Raw genomic sequence first — 22,127 nt, forward strand, 5'->3', positions numbered from 1 at the left:
ACTGCGAGCAAAATACGCATTCGTGCAACACGTAGCGAGGCGATAAAACGTCTTCATAAAACTCTTGATCTTGCAAGCAACACCATTTAGGACTGGTGTAAGAGTCTTGAAACTCAGTTAATGTGATAATTTTTGGAGTTGCTGATACTTCACAGAAAACTCTTCTACATTAAAGCTATAATCTTATTACTAAGGAAAAATGAGTTGTATGGCGGAAAATCAAATACGCTACAAACGATTTTGAGCTAAGCATTTTATTTTATTCAAATCAAAGAGTGTCATTTAAATGTCAATTAAACTTTTTAAACTTAGTTACTTCAAACTTTACTCATCGTTCATATAAACGCAAAGAAACTCAGCAATAGAAAAAAGGTCTTTATTTCCTCCAGATTACAAGATCCTTTTCAAGCCTGCAAGATAAAGATCCCATGCAACAACAACAACAACAACAAAAAATATATATGTGTGTGTGTGTGTATATGTTGCGATAGGGGAAAAACAGAGACACAGTACTTTCATCCCTATAAGCCTGTTTTTTGATTGCTCACTCATCAGGGGATTTTATTCTTTTATATTTTATTTGGTGAATAAGCAATCACGAAACAGCTGTGTTAGGATGAAAGTATAGTCTCTCTGTTTTTTTCTCCTATGGCAACATATATCACACTCTACTTCTACGTATCAAGCACTATAAACAGAAAAATTAATACACAGACTTCCTATATACATATACATTAGTGTAACTGTCAATCGCTTAAAGCTCGAGCATGAAAAAATCATTTAATTTTTCTCTAAATTCCCAGCTCAGTGGTTGTAGCAATACACGAATTACCCAAGCAAACGCCTATAAAAGACGACACAATCAAGTTTTGGACGATTATTATAGCATAGTTAGAAACTTAGCAAAGCTTTAATCTCACCCAAATCCTGTCTTAGACTATCTTCATCTAACACTTATACTTGGTTCTCTTACCGTTTTAAGCCACCTTATCTCAGTCCTTGTGACTAGTTTCAACAAATTAGCCAAATCTCCGTCTTCGGCGGCGACGGCGACGGCGAAACGCTCGGCTCAGTAGGCGCAAACCTATGAAAGGTAGAATCGGATCGGCTGACTTCTGCATTGGACCGGATAAGGGTTCATCATGTTTTTCTTCAACACTGTAGCCATTTATGTTTTCCCTCTCCTCTTTTGGCTCCTCATCGTCTCCGTCCTCTTCCTCACCATTCCAGTAGAACTCACTTTGGTAAAATAGATTAGCAAATATCAGTTTTGTCGAATCCGTATTCCAAATTTGTTAAGTTCATAAAAAAAAAACTCGTATTATTAAAGGCAAAACAGAATACCAAGAAAAAATTTGATAAGTTCATAAAAAAAACTCGTATTATTAAAGGCAAAACAGAATACCAAGAAAAAATTTGATTTTACCTCTCTAAATCGCCTCTAGCGTCATTGTTTTCGTCATCATCAAACGAAAGCGCTAAGCCTATAGCGAGCACCAATCCAAAAAGGGCTATCAACAGCAGCTTGTTCATCTCGAAGTCTTCTGCGATGATCAGTTGTGGATCCAAATGACTTAATTTATACCCTTTTGAATGGGGCGTTGACACCCCTTTTTTGGTCCTAAAACATGAACAAATTCTAAATATCAGCTGCAAATAGTTGTAATAATATCATGAGTTGAGAGTATTCGTAAGTACCTCTTGTACGCTTGTAAGCGTCCCGATCAAAACATGATCCCAATGCAGTCTCCCAATGCCAGGTATTTATAACTACTAAAAATGTACAACGTTCAATATTTTTCACAGTCTTTCTTCTCATGTCTTTAATAACGCGCACTTTTTTTTTTTGGCTGATTTGTGTTCTATATATCACTTTTTTCCCCTATACTGTAAGTAAGTGAATGTTCCTTACCCTTCAAAGAAATCTCCCAGACTCAGCTTAATGTCGAACTAAGTTAGGGTGAAATAAGATTTTTAGAGATTTTTGCGAAAATACTGTATGAAGTGGAGATGTATTGATTCTGTGGAGTTGAAAAGAATATGGTGGGAATAGCTGTGTTTGACGTCATACATCGCTTCCTAACGAGCCTAACTTCTGCGGATTATTAGCTTCATGACATCATTTTTTAAGTTTGTTCTTCTGACACAAATATTGAAATATCAGTTTTCGTTGCCTGACAGTGTTTATCTCATCTGAAAACTTAGAGACTCAAAACAATATAACCTTTTTTTTCTAAATACTTCTAACAATTCCTCTTAATTTTTTGGAGAAATTACTTTAATTACTACACTAAAAGGTAAATAGGGTATTTCAAGACTATAAAGTGATAACAATACACCATTAAAGACATTCACTCTTAAGTTGCACGGTGCACTTCCCATAATTGACGCTATTCTTAAAAGAGGAAAATCTAATGATATTTTTGCCACTCGTATGTTTTTATGTAAAAAAAAATTATATTGACCTTTAGCCTGATACCCTTAACGTTTTTCTTGCTGTTGTATTTGACGAAGGAACGTTTTTGACCATTCGTCGATGGATGTAATGTGCGTCTGTTGATTCCCTCTAATCATATCTTCATGATATATTTCTTAATTTATCGTTCATACTTTTATTTTATGTTAGTACATATCTTTGCTTTTTTTTTTTTTTTGAATATTAAAAAAAATTACTAATCTTAAAAAAAATAGTAAAACAAAATTAGACCAAAAACCACAAATAATAAAAAACCGGCAAGAATATTTCAATGGTAAGTTACACAAAATGAGCCAGAAATAGAATACTTGACGGCTCGACTATTATTTTTGCCATGGGAATGATGTAAGCTGCTGAAAATCTTAAATGGACAACAAATCACCAATAAATAGATTAGTAATAACATTTTCCCGCTTTCTTCCGACACAACTTAAATGACGATGAGTTATAGGGAAAAACAAACTTTTTGGAGTCAGAATCAAAGTAAGAATTGTCGATCGACCGACATTCAATTTTATGATCGTAAAAAGTTGTATTAAAAAAAAAAAAAAGGACCAACAAAAAAAAAAAACATCAGCCATCATCGAATTTCCACTGTGCTTTTAAACCCTCACCACCCACTAAGGTTAACTACTGAATTAAACTTTAGAGAAAGCATGGAGTTTCTTTTTGGCTTTTTGACGTATAACGACGCAATACATGTGTTGTTGTACAATGCAGTCTCTCACAGCCAAGTATGGTAAGAGTTGCTCTGTGTTAGATGCCATACATCGCTTCCTAATGAGCCTAACTTTTCCGGTTGATTATGTCTCATATATCATTTCATAGGTTTGTTTTTCTGCTAGAAATATTAGAATATCATTTTTCGTCGCTTGACAGTTTTCATCTCATGTAATGGCTTAGATACTCCATATCAAAAATTACCTTTATTTTAAAACATTTAAAAATTTCCTCACGCATTTCCTGCGAAATTAACTCAACGCACCGGCTAGATGCATGGCGTATTTCAAGACTACACTGGCTACACCATTTAGGACATTCACTCTCTCTGAGAAGCTGCAAGTTGCACTTCCCATAATCGCCGCCTTTCTTAAAAGAGGAAAATTTAATCATTTATTTGCTAGTCGTATGTGTTTCCTCTAAACAAAATTGTATTGACCTTCAGCTTGATACCCCTGACGTTTCCTATCGCCCTCTTGACAACATCTAAACTAATCGGTTATTGCATTATAAGTTAAGTTTATGAAATATAAATAAAACATGCAACTAAGTAATCTTCTCTACCTTTAGGAATCGGGAGAGTCATCAGGAAAAAAAAGTACATCCAGGTTTTGAATAAACAGCATAATACTTGTTCGCGCAAAGATCTTCGTTCTTCAGTTGTGCGACAGAATTAGCTACATAATATAAGTGGCAATCGAATATTAAAACGAGGGCAGGGAATTCCATGGAAATGGGAATATCCTTAAAGGTGAGAAAAGAATAAAAAGCAACACGGAAAAGGAAATGAATGAATAGTCATTATTCATTTCAGTATTTCTCATAGAATTTGAGATCTACATCTTTTCTCCTTTTTTCGTGTTTCTCACTTGTATTTTATGTTGTGGAGGGTCATTGATATTTTTTGTGTATTGGTTAATCCCTTTTGGAGTTATTAAAATTTTGATCATCGGTCACAAGCATTTATGATAGCGAAGACTTTTCTTCCACTTTGTTTTTGAAGCTCGTACGTGACCTCCTTAATACAGTGATTTTCAAAACGCCCTCTGTTTTTATTAGGTCTTGTTTAGTTTTGTTTGTTTTTGTTATTGTTGTTGTTTTTATGCAAATGAATGTTTTCTTTCCCTTTCCGTTTGGCTTGATTGGCTCAATAGAATGGGTAGAACAAAATCAGAAGATTCTATCCGATAGAGCCGTTGTTTATTTGAACACAGACGTGGCTGTTGGTGGCAATTACGTATTGGCAACCCAAAATTGCCCTCTTCTCTCGACAGCCATATTTGATTGGGCCAAGAAAGTCAAAGATCCCAACGCACACGGGAATAAAACTAGTCTTTATGACATAATGGTGGAAAGAATGCCTTCACCCAGCAATCCCAGCGAGCCCTATGTTGTACCTTACCTTTTTCTCAGTGATTACTTGCCTTTTTATAGGTATCTGGGGATACCTTCCGCCGATTTCAGGTACTTCTTCGGACCCAGAATGGAACTGTACCCTGTCTATCATACGCAAGAAGACAATTTCTATTGGATGAAAACATTCATTGATCCTAAGTTTGAGTTTCACGAGGCTGTTACAAAATTTGAAGGAGGCTTGCTGATAGAACTGTCAGACATCTCTATTTTAGCATTCGATGTCAAGCGTTACGCAAATGCTCTACTAGCCGGCTATAAAGTACTACCCACAAAAATGCATAGCGAAACACTTCCGACTAAATACATTCAAAGAGCAATTTATGACTTTATGAATGCCAGCCATACTTTCGAACGAGCAAAGTCAAAAATTAATCTGAACACTGCTGATCCATTGCGCGTGCGCATGGTCAATGATCAAATGGTGCAAATTGAGAAGGCTTTCATCAGTTCTTCGACGCTTTCCGAAAGTTTTATATCCCGACACTTGTTTTCGCGCACAGCTTTACCTTTCCCAGGGGTGTTCCAGGCATATAAAGAAGGAGACATAAATGAAGTGAAAAAGCACATGACGTTAGTGGTGGAAGCTATCTCTTCTGCAACGAAAATCTTACAGTTGCCACCTCCTGCCTAAGGTAATAGTGATAAGCTATGTCAGATTACACAAAAGCACATTTTTTTATTACCACGCTACGTCCTTTTTGTTAATTTATTGTAGCCGACCTATAATTGTTTCATTGCAAAAACCTTTTAGGAATAAAACAGGACAGATCAAACAAGGCAAAAAAAGCAGAGCAGAAACGAAAACAAACAACAACATAAAACAGGATATAAAATAGAACCTAACGCGCTTAAGGTTCCTTTCATGTTAAAGATCTAGGATCTCCTACAGGAAACTTTTTATTATCTGCGTCCCCTCCTTTTTATTACTTTATCGCAAAGCTCAAAAACTCGGTGAGAGCAATTGAGTTCCATCATGAAGTAGCGCAGAAATACATTCTAAACAGACACCTTTAGTATTATTATTATCATTATTATTATGATTTATTTCGTTGATAACGTAAATTATTTACCGTAAAGAGTTTAAAAGCTGACGTTTGGAGCGTTAGCCCTTTAATATCGCTCTGACAAAGGGCTAACACTCAAAACGCCAGCTTTTAAACTCTTTACGGTGGCTGATCTACATTATAAACTCAGTTGATAACACTAAATTTCCCTGTTATACCCTCCCAAGAACGCAGCACCACAGTTTCTTCAAAAAATTACCCCCTTTACTCAAGGAGAGGCTTTCTGCGTCCCTATTTTTAACAAAGTCGTCAAGGTGACACTTAAATATACGTTAAATATCGTAAGTGCAGTTCTTGGTAATCATAGTGGCTACTGTTTTGCATTTTTTTTTAGGTACTTGCTTAAAACAGTGAGGGTATAAAGTGAACATCTAGTCTGTTCTTTTACTTGCCTGGTTAACGCTGAATGCAGTTTACATATCGCAGTATTATGTTTTTCTCCTGATAAGAATTTTAATTAAATATAGACCGTGATTTGTTCCACTTCATTCGACTCTTGCATGTTAAATTCATGTTTAGGTGCGAACAAAATTGATGTCTCTAAATGAAAGAGAAATGTAAGTAGACATAAATAAAGCAAATGTAACTATGAGTGCAAAAATTCAATTGTAGGCAAATGCAAGAAAAACTGATGAATTGAAAAGAATTAAAATGATGATTTACCCAGCTTGCGCTTTGTCTTGTCAACAGTTAAGGTGGTCTCTAATGACCTTATGAGTGACCGTAACCGGCCGTAAGACCCTAAACTCCAGTCCTGAGATGATTTTCGTTCCTTTCAACGAGTGTTTTACATACCCGAACGACATGATTGTTTTCACTCCGATTCAAAACACTTCCCATCATTGCTTTGGTGAATAATACAAAAAAGGAGGAGGCTTTAAAGTCACTTCTTTAAATACACGTATTGCTAGATTCTTGAAAAAAATATAAATCATAATGACCGTGAAAAAATTTAATCTTAGAGACCACAAAATGAACTTGACCTAGTTTCGAACAAACTGTTTACATGTAAAGTTATAAACGTAAGTTTAATCATAGCTGCATGATGGTTCTCTCACTAATTTGTCCACTTGCACTTTTTACATTAAAATCTAAAAAATAAATATATTCACTTGTGCATTTGCTGAATATCTATCCTCGAGATGAAACTGACTTTCTCATATAGGCTGACTCCCACAAAGTACTCTTGAACTCTTTAACTGTCAAGTATCATCAATAACAACAATTAAAATACATGTCTATAGAACACAAATCAACCAAAAAAAAAGTGCGCGTTATTAAAGACATGAGAAGAAAGACTGTGAAAAATATTGAACGTTGTACATTTGTAGTTATAAATAAATGTCTAACAATCCCTACCCGCAAAGTAGCCGAGCTAATCGAAACACGAGAGAAATAAACATTAAAATATATTCTTGGATAACAAGTTTGACCCAACAAAGGAAAGGACCAAGAGCGCGTGCACACTTCAACAATAAAAAAACTGTACGATAAATGATAAATACGCCAATTAGGCATCACCTATCACAACTGTAATAAAGTTTACACGCAGAAAGAAAATGAAACTTAAATATTTTAATCTTCTTAATTTATCATCTCAGTGTGGAGGTCAACATAAGCGTCCTCTCGCATCAAAATATTCAGCAGCTGTGTATGTAATTACTTATATTTCTCTCTATTAAAACCTCACAACATCACCGATAATAACAATAATAACATTAAAAATAATGATTACAATAATTATAATTTCAATAATAACTATAATGATAAAGTAAAGGCCCTGTTTGAATCTTCGTACTCAGCATGTTCCCTGCACTTGAAAGAACACAAGCACGAGTAAGAAACTTCCAAACATTGTATGTAGACGATTGTCCAAAAGAGAAACACTCATTGATATGGAGAATGATATTTATAAACTAGCGGCCATTTACATCCGTAACAATTTCCCTCTTCTCAATTGTTCCTTATTCCCCTATCGTCACAACTACGTCCATGCCAATATCAAATGCCCTAGAGAGAAACAGAAATAACTCAAAAACATTAACAATCTCATGAACAAAAACGATTTCAAAAGAAATAAAAATGATCATTTAGTTTATCGTAGGTATATTGGTTTGCAATTACTTGGACCTTCGCATTTCCTTTGTGTCTTGTTCTTATATAGGAAAGGGAGATTTATTTTCACTTTGGAAACACAGGCACTTATATCAGATTAAGTTGTATGATCGAAGGAACAGGGAATCACTAGCATTAATTATGTCCCATTTTGTACTTTTAAAGCGATGTTGTTTGAACTTCAATCCTTTGTAACAGTGTGCTCTTATTCATCAACTATTTCAAAATTATAGCCCGAGATTTCTATCGCGTGATATTTAATAAGGGTGAAGCCCGATTCAACCATGACGCAAAGAAATATAGAGCGAACGGGGTAATTGTCTTTATAGTTAGTATAAATATACAGGTCGTTCAAAACTTAAACTCATATTTTTACTTTAATCCTTTTTACGGGTCGCACAATTTTAGGCTACTCGTTTTATTCGCTATCTGTCACAGAGATAGCGAGTGGCGTGGTCAGTCAGATCGTTGCATTAATAGCGAACACCAGTAAGTGGTCCGAATGAAAATTTATTACGTCAATTATTACTGACGGTTGTTTAATTTAATTTTGACGTAACAGTTGACGATCACAGAATTGAGACGTATTTCCCTTTGGCCGAAACTACAATGATGGAGTCATTCTCGATGGCCCTTGGGAAGACAGAGGCAATTTAAAATATAGACAACATTAACTTTTGTTTTTAAAGAAAAAGATTGGTGACTTAATCAGAAGCTACAATAGCTTTGATTTGCACTTTGGCGATGCTTTTCATTCCCCCTTTCATATTTTCCTCAATATTTTAATATTATTCCAGCAAAAAGAAACAATCTCTTTACGATTTGCAAGTATAAGGAATGAATGAGTTTGATTATATTGGAACATCAATTTCCGACTCGTTAACTATCGACATTGTTTGAAAAGTGAACCTTGTACTCATTATTTTATTTATTCTTCATCGACTATTGCTGTATGGTATATCCTTATCGTGAATCCTAGGCCCATGTCAAAATTGATAGCCCGCACGAAAAAAAGGAAAAAAAAACCAGAAAAAATTAGATATATTGACAATTTTACAACGAAGTAAAAAAAAAAAAAAAAGGCACAAAGTTGTTGAGAAATATTATAGGTAGAAAGTATATTACGTCATTACATCTTCCTTTTTCTTTTTATTTTTCTCCTATCCTCTTTAGTTTGTCCTCAGCGATAAGAATATTTAAACATGTTCTTTTCGTTTTATCATCAAGGGTGACTTATTTTTAAAGTAGGATTTGCGTCGCATAACTTGAAGACAAAAGACTTTTGCACCTACATCGATCGTTTTAGTTACTTCAATGTGATGACCTAAAGTTGAACAATTTCAACGTGAAGCAATTACAAAGCTGGAAAAGAATATTTACACGAGTTAGAGTACTCCAAAATTCTTGAAACGTTCGGGAACAATATTTCAGTATGTTTTGAGTTTTAGTTCACCGTGCAGGTTAACGTTTTTTACATGTATGTAAAACATATCAGGTTCGTTTGATCTTTTCGTAAGTTCTTTGGCTCGATTGTATGCAGAGTATGGTTAAATTGGACACTCCCCTGATATGCCGCTTAAGGTTGCCAAAAAAAGTTTTCTTTGTTAAAAAATCAAAATAAGCTTCAGAAACAATTTTTTTTCAATGTGCAGCAACATAAGAAACTTGTAGTTCATAGCAACATCCACATCACAATACGTACGTTTAGAGAAAAACAGAAAAACAACAGAAAAACGTAATTGCTTTTAAGTACCCTTCATTAATGTGAAAGGGGGATGTTATTTAGCGAATAATTTATGTAGCTGTTAGTAAATGTTTCATTGATATGTGTATTTCGTCTTATTTCTACCAACCAGAGCATGCCTTTGGGAATTTTTTAACAAACCCCTTTGTGCTCGTTAGAGCGAGACTAAACAACGCTCCACACAAGGCACGTTTGAACTGTTTTTTCGTTTTGTTTTTGTTTTTGTTTCAAATTTCAATTTCTACATGGTGAACACGGTCGCTGGTGCACTGTAGCCCATCAAGCTATTAATCCAAAAGAACCTATGACTCCTGAGGAGTCTAGCGTTTTTAATCTTTTCGCACGACTTAGGTATTGCTTTTATAACATAAAGAATGGAGTCCTCAACCAGCGAGTAATGATCGAAACGTTGACAGTACACTTTCAGTGCAGAGGAGTGGAAAAGATACTCAAGTTCAAGGTTGAACCGTGCAAAGAAAGTTAACATTTTAGTTGCAAAGACTACTTAAGAAGAGATTTCATTAAATTTAAAGAGCAGTTCCTTATTGTTAGTGTTAAAACCATTGATAACTGTTTCTGTATATGATATAATAAACGTAACATGTCAGAAGGATTGTTTTTATCCTTTAAATTAAAGTGAAAGATTGATGCGAATTTGACTGAAGGATTAAATGGTATTAATTTTTGTTTCGATTAAATTTTTAACTTCACCTCAATGAACTCTTGTCATAAATATGGTAAAAACAATTCATCCTGTCATCTGCAGCATGAAGAATATAGATAATTTAGTTGTCTAAGGAAGTTTCATTCTCGAACTATGCTTTTTTATGCGATGATTTCCGTTTCTTAATTGATTTTCATTTGCCCATCGTGACGGCCACGCCCGTTCCAATACTGATGGCCCTGGCGACAAACAAAAAAACAATAACAAAATTGATACACCTTTAGAATCGAAAAAAATTTAAGAAGAAATATAAATAACTGTACGTTTTGACAAAGTCGTAAAGGGCATTATAAGGTTTCAAGAGTATTAGGCCGAAGGTTGTTACAATTTTGGTAAAAGGAAAAACATAGGAAGCCTATAGCAAGGAAAATAAGGATCAAAGTTTCCTTTCTAAAAAGGAGAAAAATTCAAGTCGTTAAGGGTTGCATCAATAATGGCGTATAACTGTCATTGTAGCCTTCAAATACACTTGACGATGAGAGGTGGAAGTCTCCAATTTTACTTAATCCACACGAGATAAAACAGTTAAACAGCGAAATTAGTACATAGATTTTACTGTCAAAAAATGGAAATGATGGAATGAAATATAACGAACCAAAAAACAAAACGTGAATAGTCAGGCTCATTTGGAAACGCTGTGTTTTATCAAACACCAAAATTTAGCCATCGGCGCGTCTTCTTTTCTAAATGACTGAGTTAATATTTTATGTACACTTGATATTATCCCAATGATTGGAGTGCATTGGTTTTACCTTTCACACTTACACCTAAAGCTGAGACTTGAGGCTCTCTTTGCAAACTCAGGAACAAAGCAAGAAAAAATGGACAGAAAAAAAAAAGGATTTGCGATGTGAAGGCCATATTAAGATGAAATGAAGATTAAGCCAAATATTGCTCGTTTAACATTTTCAGTAGTTATATAAATAGCCGGGAGACTGTATTGAAATCATGTTTTGATCTTGATGCTCATGGACGTAAGAGAAGTATTTGTATATAATCTTGAGTCAATATCTATCATGACAGTAATTAGTATTTTTTTGTTGTTTTTGGACCAAAAAAGGTCTGCCCACGCCCCATCCAAAGCGTAAAAGTTGTGCCGCTTGAATCAAAAATTGATCATCGAGGTAGACTTCGAGATGAACAAGACTCTCTTATAAGCTCTGCTTGGCTTGATGCTTGCCATAAGCTTGGGATTTTCGTCTGACGAGGACGAAAACCAGGCGAAGTATACCGCGACAAAGGAAGTGAGAGACGATTTAGATAGGTAAATATATCAAAATATATTTTTAAACCTCTATCATCATTATTATCCTTTGCACCATGAATTATGGTAGGTTTTTTGATGCACTTAATAGATGCAGATTCAGAAAAACTGATATATTTTTCGTTTAAACCAAAGTGACTTCGACTGGAATAGTGAGGACGAAGACAACGATGAGCCAAAAGTAGAGAACTAAAGATAGACGGTTACATCGTTGAAGGCGAAGCTGATAAACCCTTGTCCGGCCCACTGCAGAAATCAGCTGATCCAATCTTCACGGTCATTTCTCGCTTAATCCGCCGTGGCATCCGCCGAAGACGTCGTGGAAGGAGACAAGGCTAATGCATTGAGACCAGTCGCAAGGAGATAAGGTGGCTTTAAATGGTAAGAGAAAAAAGTTCATGAGATGAAGAGAAGAGAAGATGTTATAAGCCAGGATTTGAGTGAACTAGAGACTTTGCTAAACTACTAAATTACTGAATCATTTTTGTATCATAGTTTATCATAAATTTAAATCAAAGAAATCAGAGGCCCTTCCCATCCTTTGCCGACTCCCTCACCAATAGTAATTTGTGTATGGTTACAACCACCGAACTGGGTATTTAGAGAAAAAACGTATCATCATTTATTGCTCGAACTCTAAACAATTTTCAGAACAACTGTTTGAAATACGTTTCTTTAGTTTTTTCTTACGTTTTAAACTTGCTTTACTTACTGGACTTTATCTCACCAGAATATCCAGAATAATTTCTTTTTAAAAGATCTAACTTTTTATGACGTAGTGGCAACAGCCACTCTTATGTGTAGTTACACCTTAAGTAACTACACGTAACTACACCTTAATTTGTCTAACGTATGTAATGGTTACCTTGCAGGCTTGATAAGGATCATTTAATCTGGAGAAAACAAAACAACTCTTCTTTTTCTTATTCCTGAGTCTGTAACATTTGTAGTAAGCTGATTTAACAATTTTAATGATATGTTTTTAAATGATGGTGGTTAATTTCAATAAACGGAAAGAAAAATAACGACTTGTCTTCTCTGTAATGTATTTACCCATCTTGCAACTTACTCCTCTTTGGTAATGAGATTACACTTTCAATCAATCATTCCCATCGACGTTGATTGAAATGCAAATATTTTCAGTGTATCTTATATTCAAAAGAAACTACGCTATTGATTGCCCTGAGTTTATGTTTAGTGTTTGACCTACCCCGTGTTATCAAACTTGCGGCTCATTTATGAATTTTTATATTCCTTTCAAGCAACCATAAATGATCTCGGCTTCCTCCGTTCGCTACCACTAAGGAAAACGTTTGCGAATGTGCATAAAGCTTCGGAATAATCTCGACTTTTTAAAAACTGAACCGAGTCCTCCTCCCAGTAAGTTTTAACTCGTAGCTCGGAGCAAGATACTGAGCTTAGGGTTGTAAAGTTTCAACGCAGGCTGCTCTAGACCCCATCCTCCGAACTTGCCTCTTATCGTTGAACACACTTCTTGGATTTGAAATCACGTGTGAATTTCGAGTAACATTAATATTTAGACCCCACTGAGTACACTGCTTAGCGCTGCATTTCTATTTATTATTTCAGCTCGGATCGGAAAACAATAAAAATATTATGTGATTATTTTGTGGTCTTGGAGTTCGGAAAAAGTGTTTGATTTAGAAAGTTTTCAGTATGAAAGAAAATTTAATAAGTACACTCAGCAATATCGAAAAATGGCGAAATTAACATGAAAAAAATTATTCTATTCTAGCGGTGAAGAGTAACAAACTCACGCGTTTTAGGGGATGAAAACATTACTTATAACATGCAACGTTTATTATATTTCATACAGAGGTAATTGTCAAGTTAAAAGCACCATAACTCATAATCAGGAACACCTTTCAAAATCTTGATGATATCTCCTCTACTATTTTTATTTAATAATGATACATACACACATATATATATATATATATATATATATATATATATATATAATTTGCAGAATGGAGAATGTGCTTCCGTTTTCAACGCTTTATTAAAGACTCGACGCGTTTCGGCATTTGCCTTCCTCAGGGGCCTTAACATGCAATTGTTACAGAGTCGTCAATATATATATATATATATATATATATATATATATATGCAAAAGCCTTATGTTTTACATAGTATAGTAGAATAATAATATTTTTATTTGTGCTTGAGCTTCTAGTTAAGACTTGAGTAATTTCCCTTTCCGCTTATAAATCAAAATGTACCGTGAACGTTTTTATCATTGCCCACCAGCTGAAAACTCAATTCTTTTAGCCATACGTAGACAGCTTATTTGAGCATTGCATAGCTATAGAAGGGTAGGCCTATTTGCTAATCTTGTCTGACGAATGTAAATCGAGGAAGATTGTTCCATGCATATATTCCACTGGATCAGAGGCAGTACCGTTGTCTTGCCTTATTAACATTAAACGTCTTTATTTAAATCAATAGGAAAATGCCATAATTTCAACTCTTCTTATAGGGTATTTGTGGTTTAAAATCTTAACAAGGAAGCCAGTAGCCAATGTAGTCTTGAAATACGCCATGCATCTAGCCGGTACGTTGAGGTAATTTCGCAGGAAATGCGTGAGGAAATGGTGGAATTGTTTAAAAATAAAGGTAATTTTTGATATTGTTTCGAGTCTCTAAGCCATTACATGAGATAAAAACTGTCAAGCGACGAAAAATGATATTCTGATATTTCTAGCAGAAAGACAAACGTATAAAATGATACGATGAAAAATTTTCAATCGGGGCTCATTAGGAAACGATGTATGGCATCTAACACAGAGCAACTCTTACCATACTTGGCTGTGGGAGATTGCATTGTATAACGACACAATTTAACACAACACGTGTACTGCGTCGTTATATGTCAAAAAGCCAAAAAGGAAATTCCATGCTTTCTCCAAAGTTTAATTAAGTACGTAACCTTAGTGGGTGGTGAGGGTTTAAAAGAACAGCGGAAATTCGATGATGGCTGATGTTTTTTTTGTTTATCCTTTTTTTTTTTAATATAATTTTTTACGATTATGAAATTGAACATCGGTCGATCGACAATTCTCACTTTGACTTTGACTTCCAAAATTTGTTTTGCCTTATTCTAACTCATCGTCTTCTGATATATATCGGAAGAAAGCGGGAAAATGTTATTACTTATCTATTTATTGGTGATTTGTTGTCCATTGAATATTTTCAGCAGCTTCCATCAATCCCATGTCAGAAATAATAGTCAAGCCGTCAAGTATTCTATTTCCAGGCTTATTTTGTGTAACTCACCATTGAAATACTGCTGCCAGATTTTTATTATTTGTGGTTTTTGGTCTAATTTTGTTTTACTATTTTTTAAGATTAACTATTTTTGAAAATCAAAAAAAAAAAAAAAGCAAAGATATGTACCAACATAAAATAAAAGTATGAACGATAAATTAAGATATATATTATGAAGATATGATTAGAGGGAATCAACAGACGCACATTACATCCATCGACGAATGGTCAGAAACGTTCCTTCGTTAAATATAACAGTAAAAAAAACCTTAAGGGTATCAGGCTAAAGGTCAATACAATTGTTTTTTTAAATATAAACATACGAGTGACAAAAATATCATTAGATTTTCCTCTTTTAAGAATGACGTCAATTAGGGGAAATGCACCGTGCAACTTAGGAGTGAACGTCTTTTAATGGTGTATTGTTAGTAGTGTAGACTTGAAATACCCTATTTACCTTTTAGTGTAGTAATTAAACTAATTTTTCAAATAATTGTGAGGAACTTTTTAGAAGTATTCAGAAAAAAAAATTGAAATTGTTTGAGTCTCTAAGTTTTCAGATGCGATAAACACTGTCAAGTATCGAAAATTGATATTCCAATATTTGTATCAGAAAAACAAAGTTAAAAAGTAATGTCATAAAACTAATAAGCCGGAGAAGTTAGGCTCGTTAGGAAGCAATTTATGACGTCAAACACAGCTATTCCCACCATTTTCTTTCCAACTCCACAGAATCAATACATATCCACTTCATACAGTATTTTTCGCGAAAATCTTTTATGATCAGATTTCACCCTAATTTAGTTCGACATTAAGCTGAGGCCAGGAGATTTCTTTGTGGGGTAAAGAACATTCACTTACAATATGGGGGACAAAAAGTGATACATAGAACAGAAATTAAGCAAAACAAAATGCGCGTTATGAAAGACATGAAAAGAAAGACTGTGAAAAATATTGAACGTTGTACATTTTTAGTAGTTATAAATACCTGGCCTTGGGAGACTGCATTGGGATCATGTTTTTATCGGGACGCTTACAAGCGTACAAGAGGTACTTGCGAATACTCTCAACTCATAATATTGTTACAACTATTTGCAGCTGATATTTAGAATTTTTTCATGTTCTAGGACCAAAAAAGGGGTGTCAACGCCCCATTCAAAAGGGTATAAATTAAGTCATTTGGATCCACAATTGATCATCGCAGAAGACTTCGAGATGAACAAGCTGCTTTTGATAGCCCTTTTTGGATTAGTGCTCGCTATAGGCTTAGCGCTTTCGTTTGATGATGACGAAAACAATGACGCTACAGGCGATTTAGAGAGGTAAAATGAAACTTTTTTCTTGGTATTCTGTTTTGCCTTTAATGATACGAGTTTTTTTTAATGAACTTTATAAATTTGGAATACGGATTCGACAAAACTGATATTTGCTAATCTATTTGACCAAAGTGAGTTCTACTGGAATGGTGAGGAAGAGGACGGAGACGATGAGGAGCCAGAAGAGGAGAGGGAAAACATAAATGGCTACAGTGTTGAAGAAAAACATGATAAACCCTTATCCGGTCCAATGCAGAAATCAGCCGATCCGATCCTACCTTTCATAGGTTTGCGCCTACTGAGGCGAGCGTTTCGCCGTCGCCGTCGCCGCCGAAGACGGAGATTTGGTTAATTCATCGGAACTAGTCACAAGGAAAGAGATAAGGTGGCTTAAAACGGTAAGAGAACGAAGTGTAAGTTTTCGACGAAAATAGTCTAAGACAGGATTTGGGTGAGATAAAGGCTTCGCTAAGTTTCTAACTAAGTTATAATAATCGTCCAAAACTGTCTTTTATAGGCGTTCGCTTGGGTAATTCGTATATTGCTGCAACCACCGAACTGGGAATTTAAAGAAAAATCAAATCATTTTTATGCTCGAAGTTTAAACAATTGACAGTTACACTTAATCTAACTTTTTGAATCTTTTGCCTGAAGCATGGGATCTTTATCTTGCAGGCTTGCAGTAAACTGGAGGAAACAAAGACCTTTTTTCTATTGCTGAGTTTCTTTGCGTTCATATGAACAACGAGTAAAGTTTGAAGGAACTAAGTTGAAAACGTTTAATTTACATTTAAATGACACTCTTTGATTTGAATAAAATAAAATGTTTAGCTCAAAATCGTTTGTAGCGTATTTGATTTTCCGCCATACAACTCATTCTTCCTTACCAATAAGATTATGGTGATGCTTGCGAGGTCAAGAGTTTTATGTTATCCTCTCATCTTCGTTTCATTTCTTTAAAATTACTCTAAAAGAGAAAAAACAAAACAAAAAACGAAAAATACTCATTCTTACGAAATCCTTGACAAGGGGAACCACACTATCGTCAGGGACTCTGTTCGGTGTTTTACCTAGAACTTACAGACTCCTCATGAGATAAGTCACTATGAAGAAGTCTTATTTTAGAAATGAATAAGAAAGAAGAAACATATGTATGGAAGAAAGCGAGAAAATGATTTTAAACAGCTTCCTTCAATTAGTCAGTTAAACTAACATGATTTTTTAGAAGTGACAGTCTATATTTGCTAGAGACCATCATACTATTCATTGTTACTTGATGCACCACAAGGGCATCAAGTAAGGATGTTTGTATACGAAACTGTTACCAGTTTTTGGCAATAATTCCAGTGTTTATTTCGTACAACATACGAATCAAGTCGTTTTATTTGACGAATCCAAGAGAAGCTGAATACATTGCCTGTTTTGTGGCCAGGCTATCGATATTAGTTATTTGACCATCGGGAAATGAGCAGGTGGATAGAGAAATATATACTCGTCAGGCCGTGCAACTCATTTCTTTTTTCTGATCGTTTTGCATGATCTATTATTTCAAACAAAAATGTGCTACTTTATTAATCAATTAACAAACACAGAGAAGGCTTATCATCGAATGCATTATTCTTCTTGGCTTTGGTCTGGTTTGTCTTAGCCAGAGGCCTTGCTCTTCAAGATGACCAAGATGGAAAAACTAACATGCAAATAATGGAAGCTTTTGGAAATCTCCAACCCCAAGGCAACGATAGAGTAGATATAAGTATTGATTTAACTTCAAGACGTCTAAACATAACAAGGAAAGAGAACCTTTGAGAGAGTCGAAGTAAAGGATTGCAATGAATTGGAATAGACACATTAAACAATCTCAGAACAATAAGCGACACGAGCAAAGAACCCCACCCTTTAAAGCTATAAATGCGTGCACAAACAAACTCTATTGCTTGACCGCTGGTTTCAAATGAGATATTACTTTTGAAAACAGTATATTTTTCAACCAGCATGCATTTATAATTTTATTTTTTCTCATTAAATCAAATTCAAAAGTTGAAATTTTCCAAAGAGGTCATTAAGGTCTTGAGAGCTGTTTCTGAGTTTGGTAAGAGAACCATTGGTAATGCCACTACTGTATCTGTATACAATGTTATAAACATTTGCATTTTAGAATGTGTCTTCTTCGTCTTCTAGATGTAAAGACCTCTGTGAGTTTTATAATGGTCCTTAATTTTGGCTCCAAGTTTGCTTTCGCCAGCCACGATCGTGAAAAGCCGTGGAGTATTCTATATTTAGGTTTATTTTGTGTAACTTAGAATTCAAATACCCCAGCCGGATAAAGTATTTGTGGTTTTTGGCCTTATTTTGGTTTCCTTTTTTCTGGAGGATTAGTTATTTTGTTCAGTATTCGAAGATATGATTAGAGAGAATCAATAGGAGCAGGAAATCTCTCATAAATCTTCAACCCGCTTTTGTATCAAAATTATAACATCTAATCAACGAACTCTTTGTAAATTATCCATTGATGAATGGCCCAAAAAAAGTTACTTCATTAAACGCAACAGTTTAAACGAGAAAGTTTATCATTTGTTTTTCAGTTGATACTTGATTTGCCGCACGAAGTATATATTTCTCTATCCACCTGCTCATTTCCCGATGGTCAAATAACTAATATCTATAGCCTGGCCACAAAACAGGCAATGTATTCAGCTTCTCTTGGATTCATCAAATACAACGACTTGATTGGTGTGTTACATGAAATTAATACTGGAATTATTGCCAAAAACTGGTAACAGTTTCGTATACAAACATCCTTTCTTGATGCCCTTGTGGTGCATCAAGTAACAATGAATAGTATGAAGGTCTCTAGCAAATATCGACTGTCACTTATAAAAAATCATGTTAGTTTAACTGACTAATGGAAGGAAGCTGTTTAAAATCATTTTCTCGCTTTCTTCCATACAACGTTTCTTCTTTCTTATTCATTTCTTAAATAAGGGTTCTTCATGGTGACTTATCTCATGAGGAGTCTGTAAATTTTAGGTAAAACACCGAGCAGAGTCCCTGACGATAGTGTGGTTCCCCTTGTTAAGAATTTCGTAAGAATGAGTATTTTTCGTTTTTGCTTTGTTTTGTTTTTTCTCCTTTAAGGTAAATTTAAAAAAATTGAAACAAAGATGACAGGATAACATAAAACTCTTGACCTCGCAAGCATCACCATAATCTTATTGGTAAGGAAGAATGAGTTGTATGGCGAAAAATCAAATACGCTACAAACGATTTTGAGCTAAGCATTTTATTTTATTCAAATCAAAGAGTGTCATTTAAATGTAAATTAAACGTTTTCAACTTAGTTCCTTCAAACTTTGCTCGTTGTTCATATAAACGCAAAAAAACTCACCAATAGAAAAAAGGTCTTTGTTTCCTCCAGATTCATGACAGGACGGATAATGCATGCACTGTAAGTACCTCCCATTGTTCCATACAAAGCCTTAGAAAAGTTTTCTAAGGCTTTGTATGGGACAACGGGAGGTACTTACAGTCCACGCGTTTTTCCGTCCTGTCATGCAAGATCCTTTTCAAGCCTGCAAGATAAAGATCCCATGCTTCAGGCAAAAGATTCAAAAAGTTAGATTAAGTGTAACTGTCAATTGTTTAAACTTCGAGCATGAAACAATAATTTGATTTTTCTTTAAATTCCCAGTTCGGTGGCTGAGCAAAACACGAATTACCCAAGCGAACGCCTATAAAAGACAGTTTTGGACGATTATTATAACTTAGTTAGAAACTTAGCGAAGCCTTTATCTCACCCAAATCCTGTCTTAGACTATTTTCGTCGAAAACTTACACTTCGTTCTCTTACCGTTTTAAGCCACCTTATCTCTGTCCTTGTGACTAATTCCGATGAATTAACCAAATCTCCGTCTTCGGCGGCGACGGCGACGGCGAAACGCTCGCCTCAGTAGGCGCAAACCTATGAAAGGTAGGATCGGATCGGCTGATTTCTGCATTGGACCGGATAAGGGTTTATCATGTTTTTCTTCAACACTGTAGCCATTTATGTTTTCCCTCTCCTCTTCTGGCTCCTCATCGTCTCCGTCCTCTTCCTCACCATTCCAATAGAACTCACTTTGGTTAAATAGATTAGCAAATATCAGTTTTGTCGAATCCGTATTCCAAATTTATAAAGTTCATTAAAAAAAAGAAAACTCGTATTATCAAAGGCAAAACAGAATACCAAGAAAAAAGTTTCATTTTACCTCTCTAAATCGCCTCTGGCCTCATTGTTTTCATCATCATCAAACGAAAGCGCTAAGCCTATGGCGAGCACCAATCCAAAAAGGGCTATCAAAAGCAGCTTGTTCATCTCGAAGTCTTCTGCGATGATCAATTGTGGATCCAAATGACTTAATTTATACCCTTTTGAATGGGGCGTTGACACCCCTTTTTTGGTCCTAAATCATGAACAAATTTTAAATATCAGCTGCAAATAGTTGTAATAATATCATGAGCTGAAAGTATTCGCAAGTACCTCTTGTACGCTTGTAAGCGTCCCGATCAAAACATGATCCCAATGCAGTCTCCCAAGGCCAGGTATTTATAACTACTAAAAATGTACAATGTTCAATATTTTTCAGTCTTTCTTTTCATGTCTTTCCTAACGCGCATTTTGTTTTGGTTGATTTGTGTCCTATATATCCCTTTTTGTCCCCCATATTGTAAGGGAATGTTCTTTACCCTACAAAGAAATCTCCTGGACTTAGCTTAATGTCGAACTAAGTTAAGGTGAAATCAGAATATTAGAGATTTTCGCGAAAATACTGTATGAAGTGGAGATGTATTGATTCTGTGGAGTTGGAAAGAAAATGGTAGAAATAGCTCTGTTTGACGTCATACATCGTTTCCTAACGAGCCTGAATTCTCCGGTTTATTAGTTTTATGACATTATTTTTTAACTTTGTTTTTCTGATACAAATATTGGAATATCAGTTTTCGTTACTTGACAGTGTTTATCTCATCTGAAAACTTAGAGACTCCAAACAATATCAATTTTTTTTTCTGAATACTCCTAAAAAATTCCTCACATTTATTTGAGAAATTACTTTAATTACTACACTAAAAGGTAAATATGGTATTTCAAGACTACACTGCTAACAATACACCATTAAAAGACGTTCACTCTTTAGCTGTACGGTGCATTTCCCATAATTGACGCCATTCTTACAAGCAAAAAATCTAATGATATTTTTGTCACTTGTATATTTTTATTTAAAAAAAATTGTATTGACCTTTAGCCTGATACTCTTAACGTTTTTCTTACTATTATATTTGACGAAGGAAAGTTTTTGACCATTCGTCGATGGATTTAATTAATGTGCGTCTGTTGATTCCCTCTAATCATATCTTCATAATATATTTCTTAATTTATCGTTCATACTTTTATTTTATGTTGGTACATATCTTTGCTTTTTTTTTTCGGATTTTCAAAAATAATTAATCTTAAAAAATAGTAAAACAAAATTAGACCAAAACCCACAAATAATGAAAATCCGGCAGCAGTATTTCAATGGTGAGTTACACAAAATAAGCCTTGAAATAGAATACTTGACGGCTTGAATATTATTTCTGACATGGGAATGATGGAGGCTGCTGAAAATCATAAATGGACAACAAATCACCAATAAATAGATTAGTAATAACATTTTCCCGCTCTCTTCCGATACAACTTCGAAGACAATGAGTTAGAATAAGGAAAAACAAATTTTGGAAGTCAAAGTCAAAGTGAGAATTGTCGATCGACCGACATTCAATTTTATAATCGTAAAAAAAATATTTTTTAAACCCTCACGACCCACCAAGGTTACGTACTGAATTTAACTTTAGAGAAAGCATGGAGTTTCTTTTTGGCTTTTTGACATGTAACGACGCAATACATGTGTTGTGTTAAATTGTGTCGATATACAATGCAGTCTCCCACTGCCAAGTATGGTAAGAGTTGCTCTGTGTTAGATGCCA

At 34.8% G+C, this 22,127-nt stretch overlaps 4 protein-coding genes and 1 long non-coding RNA gene across 5 annotated transcripts; 3 read left to right on the forward strand and 2 right to left on the reverse strand.

The window, feature by feature from the left end:
- Positions 1-238: 238 nt before the first annotated feature.
- Positions 239-1,584, reverse strand: LOC149039898 (uncharacterized). The gene is made up of 3 exons (XM_089183310.1): positions 1,427-1,584; positions 974-1,239; positions 239-410 (listed from the first exon to the last, which is right to left on the reverse strand). Exons 1-2 carry the CDS (start codon positions 1,531-1,533, stop codon positions 1,020-1,022), a joined length of 327 nt encoding a protein of 108 aa, XP_089039436.1. The 5' UTR covers positions 1,534-1,584; the 3' UTR covers positions 239-410; positions 974-1,019.
- Positions 1,585-4,304: 2,720 nt separating this feature from the next.
- LOC149039899 (N-acetylated-alpha-linked acidic dipeptidase 2-like) lies at positions 4,305-5,243 on the forward strand. The gene has a single exon (XM_089183202.1). It carries the CDS (start codon positions 4,305-4,307, stop codon positions 5,241-5,243), a length of 939 nt encoding a protein of 312 aa, XP_089039328.1.
- A 6,074-nt stretch (positions 5,244-11,317) lies between these two features.
- LOC149039900 (uncharacterized) lies at positions 11,318-12,542 on the forward strand. Its single transcript, XR_016179592.1, has 3 exons — positions 11,318-11,523; positions 11,659-11,904; positions 12,396-12,542. It is a non-coding gene; the product is annotated as an uncharacterized LOC149039900 (long non-coding RNA).
- Positions 12,543-15,989: 3,447 nt separating this feature from the next.
- LOC149039901 (uncharacterized) lies at positions 15,990-16,965 on the forward strand. The gene is made up of 3 exons (XM_089183311.1): positions 15,990-16,133; positions 16,260-16,525; positions 16,803-16,965. The coding sequence occupies exons 1-2, from the start codon at positions 16,027-16,029 to the stop codon at positions 16,477-16,479; spliced, it is 327 nt and encodes a 108-aa protein (XP_089039437.1). The 5' UTR covers positions 15,990-16,026; the 3' UTR covers positions 16,480-16,525; positions 16,803-16,965.
- Positions 16,966-19,677: 2,712 nt separating this feature from the next.
- Positions 19,678-20,519, reverse strand: LOC149039902 (uncharacterized). The gene is made up of 3 exons (XM_089183312.1): positions 20,372-20,519; positions 19,975-20,240; positions 19,678-19,696 (listed from the first exon to the last, which is right to left on the reverse strand). Exons 1-2 carry the CDS (start codon positions 20,476-20,478, stop codon positions 20,021-20,023), a joined length of 327 nt encoding a protein of 108 aa, XP_089039438.1. The 5' UTR covers positions 20,479-20,519; the 3' UTR covers positions 19,678-19,696; positions 19,975-20,020.
- Positions 20,520-22,127: the final 1,608 nt, after the last annotated feature.

This window comes from Pocillopora damicornis, chromosome 9 (genome assembly GCF_964200805.1).
Source record: "Pocillopora damicornis chromosome 9, jaPocDami1.2, whole genome shotgun sequence".
NCBI lineage: Eukaryota > Metazoa > Cnidaria > Anthozoa > Scleractinia > Pocilloporidae > Pocillopora > Pocillopora damicornis.

Excerpts from the sequence above, each read along its gene's own strand:
- LOC149039899 (XM_089183202.1), top strand. The coding sequence starts at position 4,305 with ATGAATGTTTTCTTTCCCTTTCCGTTTGGCTTGATTGGCTCAATAGAA.
- LOC149039902 (XM_089183312.1), bottom strand. The coding sequence starts at position 20,478 with ATGAACAAGCTGCTTTTGATAGCCCTTTTTGGATTGGTGCTCGCCATA. Across the intron at positions 20,241-20,371 it reads GCCAGAGGCGATTTAGAGAG|TGAGTTCTATTGGAATGGTG; the intron begins GTAAAATGAAAC and ends ATTTAACCAAAG.
- LOC149039898 (XM_089183310.1), bottom strand. The coding sequence starts at position 1,533 with ATGAACAAGCTGCTGTTGATAGCCCTTTTTGGATTGGTGCTCGCTATA. Across the intron at positions 1,240-1,426 it reads GCTAGAGGCGATTTAGAGAG|TGAGTTCTACTGGAATGGTG; the intron begins GTAAAATCAAAT and ends ATTTTACCAAAG.
- LOC149039901 (XM_089183311.1), top strand. The coding sequence starts at position 16,027 with ATGAACAAGCTGCTTTTGATAGCCCTTTTTGGATTAGTGCTCGCTATA. Across the intron at positions 16,134-16,259 it reads GCTACAGGCGATTTAGAGAG|TGAGTTCTACTGGAATGGTG; the intron begins GTAAAATGAAAC and ends ATTTGACCAAAG.